Source organism: Solanum lycopersicum, chromosome 10 (assembly GCF_036512215.1).
Source record: "Solanum lycopersicum chromosome 10, SLM_r2.1".
Lineage (NCBI taxonomy): Eukaryota > Viridiplantae > Streptophyta > Magnoliopsida > Solanales > Solanaceae > Solanum > Solanum lycopersicum.
The window spans coordinates 1,919,948-1,941,463 of NC_090809.1; the positions used below are offsets into that span (position 1 = coordinate 1,919,948).

The following is a 21,516-nucleotide window of genomic DNA, read 5'->3' on the forward strand; positions in this document are numbered from 1 at the left end:
TCTGAAAATATCGTAAATGATATGCACATACCTTTCTTCATACTCAATTCTGACGTCGGTGCCATGCCATTCAAAAACTATCTCATATATGTCATTCATCCTAACAGAAGACTAAATAGAACACGTGCATGTCACAATCTTATCTGTCGATCCAATATTTAATAAATATTGGATCGGTGGATATGATTATGACACGTGTATATCTGTTAGTATAAAATGTATATGTGTGCTAGTTTTTGAGCGTCAGAGTCACTAATGTCCCAGAAGTATGACGGAGAATATTTATACGTCATTTACGTTAGCTCAGAGTATATTTGTTCCTTTTCCTATTTTTTTTAAATAAAAATCTATTTCCATTGATAATATGAGCAAATCTATACCAGGGGACAATCCGATAAAATTGGAACGATACGGAAAAGATTAGCATGATCCCTGTGCAAGGATCACACGCACTATACAAGTGTACATAGTGATTCCTAATAAAGGAATTAAACAAATCAAATGTAAATTTTCAAATCGGCTATATGAATCATCATTCATCATAAATAGAGTAAATAAATTCTCACTGACTGTATTTGACTATTTAACACAATATGATTTAAAGTCATCTACGTCATATCTCGACAATAACCATAATAATTGTATTCATCATGATCAGTTAGTTTTATCCTGACTATCAGTTTGTCGCTACGCTTCTTCTTTATTCAGATTTAATTGGAACCAATAATCTGAAGACTTTTTTCACTCAAAATTTGTAACCGGTTATCTGAAGATAATTGTCATCTTATCGCGACCCTCCCCTCTTTACTCAAACTCGAAACCGTCCATGTGAAAGAAAACCATCAGTCATTTTATTACAGTCAGTCAGATTATTATGATCTTATCGCAATCCTTTTAATTCTTTACTGAAATTTTGAACAGAGTCACATGAAATTAACTATTATCTTATCGCGACTCTTATAAAAAAAATATGAACAAGCTTACACTAACAAGTGAGACAAACAAAAACTTAAATTAATTAATAATTAGTTTTAGAAAATATATTTGAAAAAATTAATTAAAATCATAATAATTAAAAAATAATAATTAGTTTAATACATGTTGTAGTATATAAATAGTACCTCCTTTCTCCTCCTTCTTCAACAATTCTCTGTAACAGTATACAGAGAGCTCTGTTAACCGCTCTCTGTAAACCGCTTGTTTCTCTCTCTAGAAAAAAGCTGACATTCGTTCTTTGTTTCCACCATTGAAATCACGAGATCCCCATCTTTCTTTTGCCCCAAGTTTTTCGTCTTCAGAGCCATTTTTTTTCTCCATTTTGTTGTTGTTGATGATTGATATGCAGTTTTGAATTCTCTAACATTGTAAGTTGTTTTAGTCAATTTTTTTCAATTATAAGAAAAACCCAGTTCAAAATTGAAGTTCTAAAGGGATATATGTATATATATTTGTTCAAAAATCATCTTAGCTTGTTGAATTGTATGTGTATAGAAGAAGAAGAGGAGATTATTTTATGGGGTTTTAGAGAAATTCTGTTTGAACCCATTTTTTTCTCCGTCCTTGTTCTTCTTCTTCTTCTTCGAAGCGATTTTTTTTTTCCATTTTGTTGTTATTGATTAGTTTTCAATTTTCTAACATTGTAGGTTCAAAAAAAAATGTGGGGTTCTAAAAAGAAGAGTGATTCTGAAAAGGGTTCAAGCTCTTCAGCTGATCAGATGAGATTTGAGGAAGGCGATCCTCGAATACTGAAACTGGGTTCACCTGTTTCAACATTAAGGAGTGGAATGAGTTCTAGTAATACAACGAGCACTTCGGGTTCATCTGCATCGGGATCAGGTCGGAATGTGAGTTCTTCGAGTTCGTCGGGTTCAAACAGAATTAAAATAGTTCCCCCCGGCAATATTTGCCCGTCCGGTAACGTGATAACTGGGATGCGTTGTAAGCCGGAAAGGACTGTGTTAAATGACAGTAAGATGATACCCGGAATTTACGGCTATGGAAGCATAATGCCTGGTGGTGCAATGCAGAGAACCCGTTGTGCGGAGGAGTTGAATACACAAGCGAATGAGATTTACAGGAAGGGTAATTTTGCAGAAGCGTTGAGTCTTTATGATAAAGCTATAGCAATTTCTCCGCGCGATGGTAGATTTCATTGTAATCGAGCTGCTGCGTTAATGGGTCTTAAGCGAATAATTGAAGCAGTGAAGGAATGTGAAGAAGCCATTAGATTATCTCCAGCATATGTTCGAGCACACCAGCGTTTGGGAACTTTGCTACTTTGGTAAGTGATATAATCTTTATTGTGTGTTCGCGAATCCGTGATCAATGAATCTTGTGAAATTTATCGTAAATTACGTGCTATATTTGGTTATTTTTGCCACTTAGGTAAGTGATATAAAAGGTTCAACTGTTTAGAATCTGTGCGTATGAGTGTTCGCGAATCAGTTATAAACGAATCTTGGAAATGTGGTGAATTGTAATGTGCTAATCTGTGCTACTTAGGTAAGTGATTATAAATTGTTGAAATGTTTAGAGTCTATGTGTGTGTGTTCGCGAATCAGTTAACAAATGTATAGGAGATTAAGTGTTAAATACGATAATTGATTATCTTGTTACTTAGGTAAGTGATATAAAAAGGGCGATACAACCTTTAGAATCCATATGTGTTTGCGAATCAGTTATCAACAAATCTTTGACTATCTTTGTTACTTAGGCAAGTGATATATAATGTACAAATCTTTAGAATCTACATGACCGTTCGCATATTGAAAACGTGGTGAATTTTCTGTAGGTTATATTACGCGGGAAATGTGTTATTTTGCTTATCTTTGCTGGCCTTGTTATTTGCTAATGTAAAACTTTCTTGATTGATGTTTTTTGTGTATGTATATTACCATTGAAATGTCAAACTCGATGCAGGACATGGTTGATTGGTGCCAACGGGCTGCACTTTACCATCAACTATTTTCTGTTTCGGTGTTTTGTTATTTTAGTTCTATTGTTCTCCGAGAAGTTGTGTTTTTCCCTTTCTTTTCCCCTCTTTGTTGGTAGCTTCCACCATCAATTCTATTATCAAACCTCTTTGTTTCTTTACAGTTTATAATTGAACTTGCCACAGCATTCGGTCAATTCCTTATCTGAATCTCATTCCTGTAAAACTTGCAGTTTAGGACAGGTTGAAAATGCAAGGGAGTACTTACATTGCCTGGATCAGAAACCAGATCAAGCCACGTTGGAGAAGTTGCAGGCAGTGGAGGAACATATCGGCAAATGCGCTGTAGCCCGGAGATCTGAAGATTGGACGACTATGTTAAAAAAAGCTGTTGCAGCAACTACTTCTGGAGCTGATGCGTCTCCTCAGGTAAAGCATCTTTAGTGGTTACATTCTGTGACGAACCGGAGAATGAAAATTCAAGTGCTGATATTGAATTCACAGCTGTTTGCATGTCAAGCGGAAGCTCATTTGAAGCTGCACCAATTAAAGGATGCAGAATTGTGGATTTATAAAGCTAGGACGTATGAGCTATCTGCCACAGAATGCCGGTCAAAAATTTTTGGAATGCTCTCTGAAGCATACATATTCTTTGTCCAAGCTCAGATTGACAGCAGTCTTGGAAAGTGAGTATCAGTATTCCATAGGTTGTAACATAGAAATAAAAGAGGTTCAGCCATATTATGATCCTTGAATATCTGCAGGTTTGATGATGCGTGTACTGCCATTGAAAGAGCTGCAAGAATTGATCTTCAAAGTGCTGAAGTTACTGGTAAACTCAAAAACATGAGGCTGGTGGGTAAAGCTCGTACTCATGGCAACGAGCATTTTAATGCTAAAAGATATGCACAAGCTTGTACTGCTTATGGGGAAGGGATCTTGCTTGATTCTTCAAATTCAGTTCTCTACTACAATAGAGCAAATTGCTGGTTTAAACTTGGAGAGTGGGAAAAATCTTTGGATGATTGCACCCATGCTCTCCTTATCCGGCCACAATATACTAAAGCTCTTTTTCGAAAAGCTGCCTCAAATATCAAGGTGACATGCCATGCCCCACCTTTAAATCATAATTGCTTCTTTTTACTTTTTCTGCAAAAATCATAAATTTGATCGTATCCAATGCATTATAGCTGGAAAGATGGGCTGATGCTGTGAGAGATTATGAGATTCTGCGGCAGGAACTCCCAAGTAACGAAGAGGTTGCTGAAAATTTATCCCATGCCCGAGCTGAATTAAGGAAGTCACGCAGAGAAGGTAATGGCAAGGTGGAGTTGGTTTCAGATCTTGACAAGTTCCGGGCTGCGATTGCATCTGGTAGGCTTTCCAGCATCGGTCAATATGTTAACCTCCTCCTTACATCATTTACTATATAACTTAACAACTACTGTAGGTGCATCTGTGGTCTGTTTTGATGAATTATCCAAACCACAAGGAACGTGGATGTCCTCGGTCATGGATAACTTGAGCGCCAAATATCGTTCAGTAATTTTTCTCAAGGTAAACAATCATTGCTTTTCAGGCAGACGGGAACACCTAGACTCTAAGCTGCTATTATATGCACAACAGGGGAATGAAGAAAACTCATACTAATTTGTATTTTTTTCTTATGTTTTCTACTGAAGGTGGACATGGAACAGAGCCCAGCAATTGCTACAGCAGAGAAAGTTACAGTAGCACCTACATTTAAGCTTTACAAGGATGGCAATCGTCAGGTGGATACGGTTACTGCAATTCCAGATTTTTTGGATTTCTTGATTAAGGACACCCTCTTAGATCCCATCTAGAAAGGATTTTACATATACCATATGGTTGTTCGTGGTCTACAGAGGGAAAGTCTAGTCTCCTTTTTTACCCATCTCCGATACTCCTTCCATTCGTACCTTTTTGACATTTTTAGCATTAGTGATTTTGCGGCAATATATAGCTGAAGAGTTAGAAAGAAGAGAAAGTAACTGTGCTAATTGGAGTTAAATAAACATGTATACACAAACTACTGTTGTGTATGTCTGGTGAATAAAAGTTTGTCATATTTTCCTATTCATTTGTCTTGTTTCAAATAGAGTACTTTATGCGACCTGTGGAATTACATTAGATTTATTCTTCGATGGCATACGTATTCACTGTGTTACTCTATGGTCTAGCCCTCAATCCTATCAGTTTTGGAAAAGGACACAACAGTGTAGAAAAGGTCCAAAATAAGAGAAAGACACACTACCAGTGATTGTGTACAAATTACGTTACACTTGAAATTTTGTAATATTCTCTACTCTTGTTTCATTGATAAAACTAACTTTTTGGTGGGTATCTGTGACTGACATATTAAATGGCGTGGATTTAGTTCAAAGGGGCAAACATAAGTATTTTGAGATCAAATGGGGCTCGGAATTGGAGATACGATTTTTTTCATTTTTGATGTGTTATAGTCGATGAATTTAGGGCGATATGTGCACTCAACTGTTTTTTTGGCTAAAATTTTCCGTGGACATCTGTGACGACCTATTAAATGGTATGTGTCGGTTCAAAGGGATAAATATCGGTATTTTCATGTTCACAGAAATTTTTACTGGTTTTCGTGTTCAATAGTCCATAGATTTTTGGTGATATGTGATCTCGACTTGTTTTTGGCCGAAATTTCTCATGGACGTATGTAACAACCATGTTAATTAAGTGAGTTGGTCCAGACGGGCAAACAGACGCATTTTCAAGTTTAAACGATCCCCAAAGCGGAAAAAATCAAATTAATGGATTTTTATGGTACGTGATTCCGACTTATTTTTGGCCAAAACTTATGGATGTCTTACGACCTTATTAATGGCGTGAGTTGATCGCGAAAGACAAACGTATGCATTTTCAACTTCAAATGAGGCCCAGAGCAGGAATGACCAAATTTATCTTTTACGTGACTATGTGAAAAAACTAAATTTACCATTTTTGTGTGATATATAAGAGTCAATGCTTTTTTTGTGATATATGACCCCGACTTGGTTTTGATCAAAACTTTTCATGGACGTTTGTTATGAACTATTTAATGGCGTGTGTGAGTTGCACCTGAGTGGAAAACAGATGAATTTCAAGTTCAAACGAGTCCAATGCGGGAAATTTACCAATTTTCGTGTGCTATAGTTCATGATTTTTTTGTGATACAGAATTCCAACTTGTTTTTTTGCCAAAATTTTTCATGGAAGTCTGTTACGACCTGATTAATGGTGTGAGCTATTCTAGAGGGGCAAACAACCGCATTTTCAAGTTCAAACGAGTCGCAATGCAGGATAAACCAAATTTACCGATTTTTGTATGCTATACTTCTTAAATTTTTGCTGATACGTGATCCCGACTTGTTTTTGACTTAAAATTTTCAAGTACATCCATTACAACCTTATTTATTAGCGTGAGTTTGTCCCGAGGGACAAACAAGCATATTTTCAAGTTCAAACGAGCCCCAATTCAGGAAAAACTAAATATATCAATTTTTGTGTATTATAGTCCATAGATTTTTGGTGATACTTGATCCTGATTTGTGTTTAGCCGAAAATTTTCATAGACTTCTGTTATGATCTAATTATTTCTGAAAGGCAACCCTAATACAGGAAAAACCAAATTTATCGATTATTTGTGTACTATAGTCCATGAATTTTGGTGATACGTGATCCCAACTTTTTTTAGCCAAAATTTATCATGAACGTCAGTTACGACCTTATTAATGGTTGATGTAATACATCATCCCAATTTTTTTTCTGCCGAAATCTTTTATGGACGTCCATTACAACCTTATCAATGGCGCGAATTGGTCTCGACGAGCAAAAAAACGAATTTTCAAGTTCAAACAAGCTCCAATATGGAAAAAACTAAATTTACCATTTTTGTATGCTATTGTCAATGATTTATTTGTGATACGTGACCCTGAATTAGTTTTGACCTAAAATTTTCATGGACGTCTTATGACATAATTAGTGGCGTGAGTTGGTCCGGAGAAAAAAATAGATGAATTTAAAAGTTCAAACGAGTCTCAATGGGGGAAAAACTAAATTTATCAATTTTCATGTGCTATAGTCTATGAATTTTTGACGATACGGAATTCCGACTTCTTTTTTTGCCAAATTTTTTCATAAAATTCAGTTGCTATCTTGTTTGGCGAGAGTTGGCCCAGAGGGGAAAATTTGACGCATTATTCAAACGAGCCCCAATGAGGAAAAAATTAAATTTATCGATTTTCGTGTGCTATAGACTATGTATTTTTGGTGAAACATGATTCCGATTTATTTTTCACCACAATTTTTCGTGGACATTTGTACGACCTTATTAATGGCGTGAATTAGTCCCGAGGGGCAAAGAGACACATTTCCAAGTTCAAACAAGCCTCAAAGCACTAAAAACTAAATTTACCGACTTCCGTGTAGTCTATGGATTTTTGGTGATACATGATCCTGACTTTTTTTGGCAAAATATTTTCATGGAAGTCCATTACAACCTTATTAATGGCGTGAGTTGTTTCCGAAGGACAAAAATATCCATTTTTAAGTTCAAACGAGCCTCAAAACGCTAAAACCAAATTTATCTAATATTTGGGTTACAATCCATGATTTTTTTGTGATATGTGATCCCGACTAATTTTTGGTCAGAGTTTTTCATGGACGTCTGTTACGACCTTATTAATGGTGTGAGTTTTTTTTTAAGGGGAAAACGAACGCATTTTCAAGTTCAAACAAGCCCAAAGCGAAAAAATTCAAATTTATTAGATTTTCATTATATAGTCAATGGAATTCTGGTGATTCATAATATCAACTTGTTTTGGCCGAAATTTTTCATGGGCGTCTATTACGACCTAATTAATGGCGAGAGTTGGTCTCGATGGTAGACAGACGCATACTCAAGTTTAAACGAGCCCTAATGCGGGAAAAACAAAATTTAGCGATTTTGTTAGCTATAGTCCATACATGATCCCGACTTGTTTTTTACCAAAGTTATTCATGGGCGTCTGGTATGACCATATTAATGGTCTGAGTTTGTCCCGAGGGTAAACACACTCAGTGGCGGATCTATAGGTAACCGTGGGGGTGCCACGACACCCACTGATCTCGGAAAAAATTTCGTATATATATGTATATATGTGTAAGAAACTAATTATATACTGTCTTTGCCACCCACTGAAGTATATGGTGAATAGTCCGATTGCCAAATCAGGCAGTTTGCCACCCAAGCAGCAAGTTCGAACCTTGCCTATTAATGAATCTTATTCACCATAATTAATTCTTAAGTTCTTTTACTTTCTCTTTCACTAATTAAAGATCTCATAATATGAGTGTCGTGTGTTTATATTTATCAATTAATTATTAGTGAATTATCAAATATTATTAAGAATACATTTAAATAGTAATTTTAAGAAACATAAGTTTTAAAAACGATGAATATTATTATAATTCTTTTAATATAAAGGTTCTTTTGATCTTAACCAACGTTCTTGCTAAGTAGGATGAGATTGACTAAATTTTGTATTCTCTTTGTTATATATTTGCAACAACACACGAATATATTAAGTTAACTCTATTAGATAGTTTATACAAACTCAAATTTTAATGTGAAAAATCTCTTTTATTCCTTATTCCTCAAAGTTTCAGTGAATAAGGCCCTAATTCCTAAAAAGAAATAAAAATTGAATTGTTTAGTTAACTCTAATCTCATATATCTGAAAAATAATATTAGCAACATGCATGTTTAATCGATTTGTTTATAAAAAAGAAAAAATAAAAAATAACTCGATTATAACCCAAAATTAAAGCAACCGACCCGCTTATCTCACTTGAATAATGCGGCACCCACGGCCTCCAAATCCTAGATCCGCCTCTGAACACACTCATTTTCAATCTCAACCGAGCCTCTTTGCAAGATAAACCAAATTTATCAATTTTTGTGCACTATAATTTATGGATTCATGGTGAAACATGATCTCGACTTGTTTTTTATTGAACTTTTTTATAGATGTTCATTACGGCCTTATTAATGGAGTGAGTTGATCTCGTTGGAAAAAAAATAATTTCAAGTTCAAGATAGCCTTAAAGAGGTACAAACCAAATCTACCAATTTTCATATGCTATATAGTCCATGCATTTTTTGTGATATGTGATCTCGACTTGTTTTCGGCCAAACATTTTCATGGACATCCTTTACAACCTTATTAATGGCGTCAGTTGATTCAGAGTGGAAAAATATGCATTTTCAAGTTCAAACGAGCTCCAATAGGGAAAAAAACCAAATTACCAATTTTCATGTAGTGTAGTCAATGATTTTTTGGTGATGCATGATCTCGACTTGTTTTGGCCGAAATTTTTTATGGACGTACATTATGACCATATAAATTGTTCGATTTGGTCTAAGGTAAAATAGATGCATTTCAATTTTAATCGAGCCCTAATTCGGCAAAAACCAAATTTATCAATTTTCGTGTGCTATATTCCACGAATTTTCGGTAAAACATGATCTCGATTTATTTTTGGTCGAAAGTTTTCATAGACATCCATTACGACTTTAATAATGGTGTGAGTTTGTTTTGAGAGGCAAACATACGCATTTCCAAGTTCAAATAAGCCCTATTGCAGGAAAAACCAAATTTATCCATTTTCGTGTGCAATAGTCCATGGATATTTAGTTATATATGATCCTGACTTGTTTTTTGCCATACTTTTTCATGGACGTCTATTACAACCTTATTTGTACTGTGAGTTGGTCTCAAGGGACAAGCAAATGCATTTTCAAGTTCAAACGAGCCCCAATGCAGGAAAAACTGAATTTATCGATTTTCTTATGCAATTTTCCACATATTTTTTGTGATACATGATCTCGACTTTTTATTGGTCAAAATTTTTCATAGACGTGTGTTACAACCTTATTAATGGCGCGAGTTGGTCCCGAGGGGTAAAAAAATTCATTTTCAATTTCAAATGAGCCTTAATGGGGGAAAATAGTTCACTAATTTTTGGTGATATATGATATCGAATTGTTTTTAGCCAAAGATTTTTATGGACGTCCATTATGACTTTATTTTTGGAAATGAGTACGTCTTGAGGGTAATACACACACATTTCATGTTTAAACGAACCCAAACAAGTAAAATCTAAATAAATTGATTTTCGTGTGCTTTAGTCAATGAATTCTTGATGATACGTGATCCCGACTTGTTTTTTTTTTTAAATTTTCATGGACACATGTTACGACCTTATTAATGACGTGAGTTGGTTTGAGTTGAAACCAAATGCATTTTCAAGTTCAAACGATCCCTAATGCGGGAAAAATGGTATTTATCAATTTTTATGTACTACAGTCCATTGATTTTTGGTGATACGTGATCATGAATTCTTTTTTTTTGGTTGAAATTTCTTATGAACGCCTGTTAAGGCCTTATTAATAATGTGACTTTTTCCTGCGGGTAAAACATACTCATTTTTGGTGATACGTGATTCCAACTAAGTTTTGGCTGAAATTTTCATACACGTCTGCTACGACTCTTACTAATTGCGTGAGTTTGTCCCGAGGGGCAAACTTTTGTAGCTTCAAGCTCAAATGAGCCCCAACAGGGGAAAATTAAATTTATCGATTTTTGTGTGTTACAGTCCATGAATTATTGGTGATACATGATCCGGACTTATTTTAGGTTGTTATTCTTCAAAGTCGTCCGCTATGGCATTGTTAAATGTGTGAGTTCGTCCCGAGGGAAAAACAGACGTATTTTCAAGTAGAAACGAGTCCTAATGCAGGAAAAACCAATTTTTTTGAGTTTCTTGTGCTAGTTCATGGATTTTTGGTAATACGTGGTCCCGACTTGTTTTTGGCCAATTTTTTCATGAAAGTCAATTACGATCTTATTAATGGCTTGAGTTGGTCCCGAGGGGAAAATGGACGCATTATTCAAGCGGGCCCCAAAGGGGAAAAAAACTAAATTTATCGATTTTCGTGTGCTATAGTCTATGGATTTTTGGTAAAACGTGATCCCGATTTATTTTTCACCGCAATTTCCTATGGACATCTGTTACGACGCATTTTTAAGTTCAAACGAGCTCCAAAGAGCTAAAAACCAAATTTATTGATTTTCATGTAGTCTATGAATTTTTAGTGATACGTGATCCTGACTTCTTTTTAGTCAAAAATTTCATGGAAGTCAAATACGACCTTACTAATGGCGTGAGTTGGTCTTGAGGGGCAAGAAGATGCATTTTCAAGTTCAAACGAGCCTCAAAACACTAAAAACCAATTTTTATCTATTTTTGTGTTATATATAGTCCAGAAATTTTTTGTGATACATGATCCCTATTAATTTTTGGCTCGAATTTTTCATGGACGTGCGTAATGACCTTATTAATGACGTGAGTTGTTTCTGAGGGGAAAACGAATGCATTTTCAAGTTCAAATGAGCCCCAACGTAGATAAAACAAATTTACCAATCTTCGTGTGCTATAGCTCATGAATTTCTGGAGATACAGTCCCGACTTATTTTTGGTCAAAAAAATTTCATAAACATATGTTACGACCTTATTAACGACGTGAGTTGGTCTCGAGGGACAACAAACGCATTTTCATGTTGAAACATATTAATATGTTGTATTTACAATTTGCTAAAGTTTTGTTTGTAAAAATACTCAAATTAGATGAGATATACTAGTTTGAAATCTTCAAAACTATTTCACAAAAATATGATTTGAACAAGTCACAATAAAAAATAAATACTAGCCATATAAAAGCTAACTATTTTCCTATTAAAATCATCACTATGTAGTATAAAAGAGACTTTTTCATCTTCTATTTGAAACCTTGTATGTACATTGTTGAATTATATAGAAAAAATCGAAATTCTGATATGAATTCTACCCCTTTAGCTGATCGGATGAAAAATGACGATCCTCGAATACTCAAACTGGGTTCAACGTTGAGGACCCGAATGAGTTGTAGTACTACAGGTTCATCAGGTCAGAGTGTGAGTTCTTCCGGTACTGGAAATTCGGGTTCGGGTTCAAGTTCGAGTTCATCTAGAGTTGAAATAGTTCCGGCTGGCAATATTTGCCCGTCCGGTAAGGTGATAACTGGGATGCGTAGTAAGCCAGTTAGGACTGTGTTAAGTGATAATGAGATGATACCGGGAATGTATGGGTACGGGAGCATAATGCCTGCCGGAGCTACTCGGAGAACCTGTGGGGTTTCCAGTAGTGATACGCCGGAATCCAGTTTGAAAATTAATTCGGAAGAATTGAAAGCGAAAGGTAATGAGAATTACAAGAAGGGTAATTTTTTAGAAGCATTATATTTTTATGACAAAGCTATAGCAATTTCTCCGAGTGATGGAAGATTGCGTTGTAATCGAGCTGCTGCATTGATGGGTCTTAAGCGAATGCCGGAAGCATTGAAAGAATGTGAAGAAGCCATTAGATTAGCTCCAGCATATGTTCGAGCACACCAGCGATTAGGATCATTGTTACTTAGGTAAGTTTTCTTTTTTTTTTTCTTTTTTTCGCTCTGCCCCTGATTTTGAAATTTGAATTATTCGTATTGTTTACAGTTTAGGACATGTTGAAAATGCAAGGAAGTGTTTATTTTCGCTAAATCAGATACCAGACGAAGCAGAGTTGCACAAGTTGGAAACAGTAGAGAACCATATCAATAAATGCACTGAGGCTCGGAGACTTGGAGAATGGACGAGTGTGTTAAAAGAAGCTGAAGCAGCAACTAGTCGTGGAGCTGAGGCGTCTGCTCAGGTAATTAATCAATCACGTTGTGGCCGGATGAGATGAAATGTTGGTTCTGATATTGAATTGATGATACAGCTATTTGCGTGTCAAGCGGAAGCTCATTTGAAGCTACATCAATTAACGGATGCTGAATTGTGGATGTATAAAGCTAAGATGTATGAGGCATCTGCGAGAGCATACAAGTCAAAAATTTTCGGGATGATATCTGAAGCATACATATTATTTGTCCAAGCTCAGATCGAGAACACTCTTGGAAAGTGAGTTTATTTATAATAATAAAAAGTCATAGTACGAGTTAACCGAACCAATCATGAATATCTGCAGGTTTGATAATGCGTGTGCTGCGATTGAAAGAGCTGCACAAGTTGATCTTCAAAGTAGTGAAGTTATTGGTTTACTAAAAAACATGAGGTTGGTGGGGCGAGCTCGTTCTCTTGGAAACGAGTTATTTAAATCTGGAAGATATATAGAAGCTTGTAGTGCTTACGGTGAAGGGCTTTCGTGTGATTCTTTGGATCCGATTCTCTACTGCAATAGAGCAGCTTGCTGGTATAAACTTAAAAAGTGGGAAAAATCTTTGGATGATTGCAACCGTGCTCTCCTTATCCGGCCACAACATACTAAAGCTCTTTTACGAAAAGCTGCCTCAAATATCAAGGTGACATGCCATGCCACCTTTAAATCGTACGTAATTTTTTCTTTTTACTTTTTCTGCAAAAATCATAAATTTGATCGTATGCAATGCATTATAGCTGGGAAGATGGGCTGACGCTGTGAGAGATTATGAGATTCTGTGGCAGGAACTTCCAAGTAGCGAAGAGGTTGCTGAAAATTTATCCCATGCCCGAGCTGAATTAACGAAGTCACACAGAGAAGGTAATGGCATGGTGGAGTTGGTTTCAGATGTTGACAAGTTCCGGGCTGCGATTGCATCTGGTAGGCTTTCCTGCATCAGTCAGTATGTTAACCTCTTCCTTATATCATTTACTATATAACTCAACAACTACTGTAGGTGCATCTGTGGTCTATTTTCATGAATTATCCGATCCACTATGCACGTGGAAGTCCTACGTCATGGGTACCTTGAGCGCCAAATATCATTCAGTAATTTTTCTCAAGGTAAACAATCAAAGTCAACACGTCGTGCTTTTCAGGCAGACAGGAACACCTAGACTCTACGCCGCTATTATATTTCATACAATGAAGAAAACTCGTACTAATTTATCTGTTTTCTACTGAAGGTGGACATGAAACAGAGCCCAGCAATCGCTACAGCAGAGAATATTACAGTAGCATCTACATTTAAGCTTTACAAGGACGGCAGTTGTAAGGTGGATATGGTTACCGCAACTCCAGATTTGTTGGAGTTCTCGATTAGGGACACCCTCTTATGTCCCATCTAGAAAGGATTTTACATATACCATATGGTTGTTCGTGGTCTACAGAGGGAAAGTCTAGTCTCCGTTTTTACCCTCGTTCATTCATTCCCCATTTCCGATACTCCTTCCATTCGTACCTTTTTGATATTCTTAGCATTAGTTATTTTGCGGCAATATATAGCTGAAGAGTTAGAAAGAAGAGAAAGTAAATGTGCTAATTCGATTTAGATAAACATATCTGGTTAATAAAAGTTGTCATTTTTCCCTATTCCTTTGTCTTGTTTCTTCGTGTTTCAAATGGAGAATACGTTATGCGACCTGTGGAATTACTTGTTGTCGATGATCAAGTCTACTATGTCTTCTTCGACGTATACGTATTCACCGTGTTACTCTATGGTCCGACCCTCAAAATAAGAGAAAGACACACTACCAGTGATTGTGTACAAATTACTTAAAACTTGAAATTTTGTAATATTCTCAACTCTTGTTTCATAGATAAAAACTAACTTTTGGTGGATGTCCGCGACGACCTATTAAATGGCGTGCATTAGTTCAAAGGGGAAAGCATCAGTATTTTGGGATCAAATGGGGCTCAGAACCGGAAATATGAATTTTTTCTATTTTTCATGTGTTATAGTCCATGAATTTAGGGTGCTATGTGTGCTCGACAGTTTTTTGGCTATTTTTTTTTTGTGGGCGTCTTTGACGACCTATTAAATGGTGTGTGTTTGTTCCAAGGGATAAATGTCGGTATTTTCATGTTCACAAATTTTTTTTAGTGATTTTCGTGTTCAATAGTCCACGAATGTTTATTGATATGTGATCTCAACTTGTTTTTGGCCAACAATTTTCATGGACGTTTGTTACAACCATATTAATTAAATGAGTTGGTCCAAATGGGCAAACAGACACATTTTCAAGTTCAAACGATCCCCAAAGCGGAAAAATTGAACTAATTGATTTTGCAAGCTATAGTCCATGGATTTTTTTATGATACGTGATTTTGACTTATTTTTTATCGAAATTTCTTGTGGGTGTCTTACGACCTTATTAATAGCATGAGTTGATCGCAAGGGGCAAACATCTGCATTTTCAACTTCAAATGAGGCCCAGAGTGGGAATGACTAAATTTATCTTTTTTTAGTCCATGAATTTTGGGTAATAACTGATCTCGACAATTCTTGTCCGAAATTTTTTTGTGGGCTTTCAATGAGACCCTTATTAATGTGAATTGGTCCTGTTGACACCCTTTGAACGGGGGTAACGTCGCGGCGATTTAATTAAAAAATTGTTAAAAGAATTTTTAAAGGATAAAAAGGTTAAAGGGGTTTAAAGGAAAAAGGGAGTCGCCACCTAATTTTTTAGGAAAACTAGGAAACCAATTAACTTAAAAGAAAGTCTGCGAAATCAATTGATTCTAAGTATGGGGTTCAAGTTATTTCGAAGGGAAGTGGTTAGACACCATTCGAAATCCACAATTGTGGTTCCCAACTGAGTTCATTTTTTTCAAATTGAGGAGGTGAATAAAATAAGGTACAAATATAATAAACATGTATACACAAGTAATATTATAAAACAATAATATAGAAATCGGCCTAAATTTGCCTACCGTCAATAATATACAATAATGAATAAGAGTAATATTCGAACCTAATTCGAATAGCTAAGGAGCACCTCGGGGTACTTGTAAAGACATTAGTAAAAGTGTTGGTAATAAATGAATATGAATAAAAATAAATAAACCAAATGATAACTTAAAAATAAAAGATTGTCTTATGAACACGAGAGACCTTGGATTTTCGGTGATACGTGATCCCGACTTGTTTTTTATCAAAAATTTTCATAGATGTCCATTATGACCTTATTTAATGGCCTAGGTTTGTTCGGAGAGGCAAACAAACAACAAGCCCAATGCGGGAAAACAAAAATTGCCGATTTTCATGTGTTATGTCCATTGTTTTATGGTGATATGTAATCCTGAATTGTTTTTGGCTGAAATTTTACATGGAAATCTGTTATGACCTTATTAATGGCGTGAGTTGGTTCGAGGGGCCAATGAACTCATTTTCTAGTTGAAAAACCAAATTTAGCGATTTTCGTGTACTATAGCCCATAGAATTTCGGTGATACGTGATCCCGACTTGTTCTTGGCCAAAATTTTCAAGGACGTCCATTATGACCTTATCAATGGTGTGAATTGGTTCAAAGGGAAAAATTGATGCACTTAAAGTTCAATCGAGACCCAACGCGAATTTTTTTACTGATTTTCCTATGTTATAAGCCATGAATTTTTGGTGATAAGTGATCCCAACTTGTTTTTGGCCAAAAAATTTCAGACATCCGTTATGACTTTATAAATTGCATGAGTTTGTCCTGCAGGGCACAATGACACATTTTCAGTTCAAACTAACTCCAGTATGAGAAAAACCAAATTTACGAAATTTCATATTCTATAGGCCATGGATTTTTAGTGATATCTGATTCCAACTTGTCTTTGGCAAAAAAATTGCATGGATATCTAATACGACTATGAAGGCATAAGTTGGTTCCTAGGGGCAATCAGATGCATTTTCAACTTCAAATGAGCTCCAATGCGCTAAGAACTAAATTTACTTATTTTCATGTTCTATAGTAAATGAACTTCTGGTGATGCATGATCTTGACTTGTTTTTGGCTAAAAATTTCATGGACGTCCGCTACGATCTAATAGTGGCTTAGTTGGTTCTGAGGAGAAAACTGCTGCATTTTCAATTTCAAAAGAACCCATTGCGGGGAAAACCAAATTTATAGATTTTAATTTGCTATAGTCCATTAATTTTTTTATTATACGTGATCCCGAGTTGTTTTTTGCCAAAAAATTTAATGAACGTCCAATACGACCTTTTAAATGGGGTGAGTTTGTCATTAGGAGAAAACAGATGTATTTTCAAGTTCAAACGATTCCTAATGCGGGAAAAATGAAATTTTCCGATTTTCATGTGCTAGTTCATGGATTTTTGGTGATATGTGATCTCAACTTGTTTTTTGTCGAAATGTTTTTACGGGGGTTAATTATGATCTTATTAATGGAGTGAGTTGGTTGCGAGGGGAAAATAAACGCATTTTTAAATACAAACGAGCCCAAATATGGAAAAAAAACAAATTTATCGATTTTTGTGATAGTCCATAAATTTTTGGTGATACGTGATCCCGACTTATTTTTGGCAAAAATTCTCATAGACATCCGCTATGACTTTATTAATGGCGTGGATTTGTCCTAGGGGCAAAAAGACGCATTTTCAAGTTTAAACAAGCCCAATGCAGGAAAATCTAGATTTAATGAATTTCATATTCTATAGGTCATGGATTTTTGGTGATACGTAATCCCAACATATCTTTGGCCACAAAATTTCAAAAACGTCTATTAGGACTTTATGAATGGCGTGAGTTGGTTCCGACAGGCATACATACGGATTTTTTTCAACTTCAAACGAGCCCCATTGGTTAAAAACCAAATTTACTAATTTTCTTGTGTTATAGTCCATAGACTTTTGGTGATACAATATCCAAACTTGTTTTTGGCTAAACAATTTTTGTGGATGTCCATTATGACCTTATCAATGGTATACAATGAGATGATACCCGAAATGTATGGGTACGGGAGCATAATGCCTTCTGGAGCTACTCTGAAAACTCGTCAGGTTTCCGGTAGTGATACACCGGAATCCAATTGGAAGATTAATTCGGAAGAATTGAAATCGAAAGGTAATTTTTTAGAAGAATTGTATTTTTATGACAAAGCTATAGCAATTTCTCCGGGCGATGGAAGATTGCATTGTAATCGAGCTGCGGTCGTTAATGGGTCTAAATCCAATACCGGAAGCATTGAAAGAATGTGAAGAATTAGCTCCACGAGCACACCAGCGTATAGGATCATTGTTAGTATTGTAAGTTTCTTTTTTTTTTTTTGGCCCCTCACTGCCCCTGATTTTGAATTTAAATTATTCCCCTGTTTACAGTTTAGGATTTGCTGAAAATGCAAGGAAGTGTTTATTTTCGGTAGATCAAACACCAGACGGAGCGGAGTTGGACAAGTTGATCATGAATCTCTGCAGGTTTGACAATGTGTATGCTGCGATTGAAAGAGATGCACAAATTGATCTTCAATGTATAGAAGCTTGTAGTGCTTATGGGGACGGGCTGTCTCGTGATTCTTTGAATTCGATTCTCTACTGCGATAGAAGCAGCTTGCTGGTATAAACTTAAACAGTGGGAAAAATCTTTGGATGATCGCAATCATGCTCTCTTTCTCGAAAAGCTGCATCAAATGTCAAGGTGATCGACGGACATTCCACCTTTAAATCTTACTACGAAAATCATAAAATTTGATCGTATATATGCAATGGATTATAGCTGGAAAGGAAAAGGGTCTGATATACCCCTCAACTTTGTCATTTAGAGCTGATATACCCCTCGTTATAAAAGTGGCTCATATATACCCCTACTTGTAGACAAATGACTCACATATACCCTAATCCTCTCTAACGGAAATTAAAAAAATAATAATTTTAATCTAAATTTTTATTTTTATTTTCTAAAAAATATAATCCCATATAAGTAAATTTAATCCTAGTCAAACATAAGTTTTTTGACTTTTTTTTATTTCAATGAATAATTTATAATTATTATTTTGATAATCAAATTTATTTATTTTTCACTGATATTCTTGTAAAACTTATTGTAGATGACCAAATTTTTTCTTCAAATACGAAATTTAATTACAATACACAGAAAAAAATAGTTTAAGTTTTTTTTCTTTAAACTAAGGAATGAAAGAAAAAAAACAAAATAAAAATAAGAAACTCAAATAATTATAATAAAAGAAGTCAAAAAATAATTTATGTATGAAAAAAATTAAAATATACCTTGAACTTTGATAGAAGAATCATATATACGGCCTAAATAATTTTTTTAAAAAAAATTAGAAGTAACAAATATAAATTTAAAACTAATTTTTTAACTTCCGTTAAATGAAGGGCATATGTGAGCCATTTTGTAACAATAGGGGTATATGTGAGCCGTTTGTATAACGGTAAGGACATATATGAGCCACTTTTATAACGAGGGGTATATCAGCTCCAAATGACAAAGTTGAGGGGTCTATCAGACCCTCTTCCCTAGCTGGAAAGATGGGCTGATGCTGTGAGAGATTATGAGATTCTGCAGCAGGAACTTCCACATGACAGAGAGGTTGCTGATTTTTTATTCCATTCCCGAATCGAATCAAACAAGTCACGAGGAGAAGATGTTCAAAATAGGACATTTGTTGGCAAGGTTTTGGATCTTGACAAGTTCCGCGCTGCAATTACATTATACGGTAGACTTTCCTGCATAGCTAATATCTTAATCTCCGTTATATCATTTTTACTATACAACTCTACTCAAGCTACATCTGCGATCCTTCTTAAAGAAGCATCCAACGAACAATGCGAGCAGATGTCCTTAGTAATGGATACGTTAAGCATCAAATATAGTTCAGTAAGCTTTCCTCAAGGTAAACAATCATAGGCAACGCGTATAGGAATGAATTAAAAAAAAAATCATAGTAATGTATATTTTTTTTCTATACGGAAGGTGGACGTGGAACAAAGCCCAGCAATCGCTGCAGCAGAGAACATTAAAACACTACCTACATTTAAGATGTACAAGTATGACAGACTCGTGATGGTATCGCTTGTCCCAAATCGAGAGAGGTGTTGGAGTGTTTGATTAGGAGCATAGTTGACATTTCATTCTGCTTCTCAGAGGGAAAGTCTAGTATACATTCGTTCATTCATTCATTTCTTTTCCGACTTCTTTGATTTTACAGCAATATATAGCTGAATAAGCGTTCTATCAATAAAAGTCGTCATTTTTCACCTATTCACTTGTCTTGCTACATACTCACTTTGTCCTCAACTTTATAATTGTTGTTTGCTTCTCCTTTTTTTAAAAAATGATTTAGTTTGATTTGGTATGATATATAAAAAAAAAATAAAGAAGATTTTTAAATTTTTTGGTGCTAAATTTAAGTTACGTCAAATATATCAAAATATTTTTTTAATTTCGTGATATTAAACATGCCACGTGAAAAGTTGAAACTAAAATATTATTAAAAGGGAAAGGAGCATTTTTATTAAACAGGATAAAACGAAGGAAGATTATTCTTTTTAAAATGAGAGAGTAATAAATTACAATAACAATAACAATTTATCCCGTGAAATCTCATAAATAAATTTTGACAAAAATGGCGTATATACAACATTATTTCTATCTTTGTGAAAACAAAGAGGTTACTTTTGTGGGCCCTTAGTACAATCTTCGCTATAAGAAAAATGTTAATTACACGGAGATTTCCCTGGAGATTAGTATGAAAATTCAGAGGAATTCTCTTATGGTTGCTTGAATATTCATCTGTATTTTATATAATGTCTTCAAATTCAAAGGCACCAGATTTTGAATTTTGTATTATCCGTTGTATAATCGAATTCAGTTATTTATTTTCTCTTTTCTCTGGAGTTTCTTTCGCAATTTTTTTATCGTGATCATCTAAGCATGAGTGGAGTAATTTGACTCTGCATACAGCTGAAAACATTTATAATGTACATGTGTGTCGTCTTATAATTGAAAATGAGTATCGCGATGCACATGTTTATGTTATTGCTATAATTTCTATCTTACCAGATTATGCGAAAAATGTTTAAGTTTGAAGCTAGGACTTGTTTGTATTTTCATTGGAGTTGATTTCGTGAAGTTTGTTAAATGTCATATTCATATTGATTCTTGATTGTGTACTTAAAGAACAGCGACGCAGTGTGCTTTACATGTAGATTTTATGTTATGTACTCTGATGTGGATATTAGATCGTGAATGTATGACCGATTTACTGTTAAATTAATTGTTGAAACTCGAAAGTAAAATGATCGTGCATCGTGATTGTTTCTTATTTGATGTAATTTTCTCTGCTGTAGCGATTGCTGGGCTCCGTTTTCAGTAGAAAACAGATAAAATTAGTACGAGTTTTCTTCATTTCCCCTGTTGTGCATTGTAAGAAATATAATAGCGGCTTAGAGTCTAGGTGTTCCCGTCTGCCTGAAAAGCACGACGCGTTGCCTATGATCGTTTACCTTGAGAAAAATTACTGAACGACATTTGGCGCTCAAGGTATCCGTAGTTGGATAATTCATCAAAATAGACCACAGATGCACCTACAGTAGTTGTTGAGTTAACATACTGACTGATGCAGGAAATCCAATCGCAGCCCCGGAACTTGTGCAGCTCTTTCAATTGCAGCACAGGCATTATCAAACCTGCAGATATTCATGATCGGTTTGGTTAGAGAAAAGACATATAAGATACCATCAAAGTTGTCTCGTATTTGCATAAAAACACCTCT

The 21,516-nt window shown here is 35.2% G+C and overlaps 2 protein-coding genes, 1 long non-coding RNA gene and 1 other non-coding gene across 4 annotated transcripts; all 4 read left to right on the plus strand.

The window, feature by feature from the left end:
• The first annotated feature begins 375 nt into the window (after positions 1 to 375).
• On the plus strand, positions 376 to 478 carry LOC112939945 (U6 spliceosomal RNA). The gene has a single exon (XR_003244176.2). It is a non-coding gene; the product is annotated as a U6 spliceosomal RNA (small nuclear RNA).
• Positions 479 to 1,152: 674 nt separating this feature from the next.
• On the plus strand, positions 1,153 to 5,033 carry LOC101267166 (inactive TPR repeat-containing thioredoxin TTL3-like). The gene is made up of 8 exons (XM_010328813.4): positions 1,153 to 1,364; positions 1,644 to 2,281; positions 3,166 to 3,361; positions 3,437 to 3,618; positions 3,697 to 4,030; positions 4,123 to 4,306; positions 4,383 to 4,489; positions 4,615 to 5,033. Exons 2-8 carry the CDS (start codon positions 1,656 to 1,658, stop codon positions 4,774 to 4,776), a joined length of 1,791 nt encoding a protein of 596 aa, XP_010327115.1. The 5' UTR covers positions 1,153 to 1,364; positions 1,644 to 1,655; the 3' UTR covers positions 4,777 to 5,033.
• Positions 5,034 to 11,837: 6,804 nt separating this feature from the next.
• On the plus strand, positions 11,838 to 14,370 carry LOC101266873 (TPR repeat-containing thioredoxin TTL4-like). The gene is made up of 7 exons (XM_069290452.1): positions 11,838 to 12,457; positions 12,534 to 12,729; positions 12,799 to 12,980; positions 13,048 to 13,381; positions 13,476 to 13,659; positions 13,736 to 13,842; positions 13,965 to 14,370. The coding sequence occupies exons 1-7, from the start codon at positions 11,838 to 11,840 to the stop codon at positions 14,124 to 14,126; spliced, it is 1,785 nt and encodes a 594-aa protein (XP_069146553.1). The 3' UTR covers positions 14,127 to 14,370.
• Positions 14,371 to 17,592: 3,222 nt separating this feature from the next.
• On the plus strand, positions 17,593 to 20,003 carry LOC109121315 (uncharacterized). The gene is made up of 2 exons (XR_011212195.1): positions 17,593 to 18,028; positions 18,101 to 20,003. It is a non-coding gene; the product is annotated as an uncharacterized lncRNA (long non-coding RNA).
• The last annotated feature ends 1,513 nt before the right edge of the window (positions 20,004 to 21,516 follow it).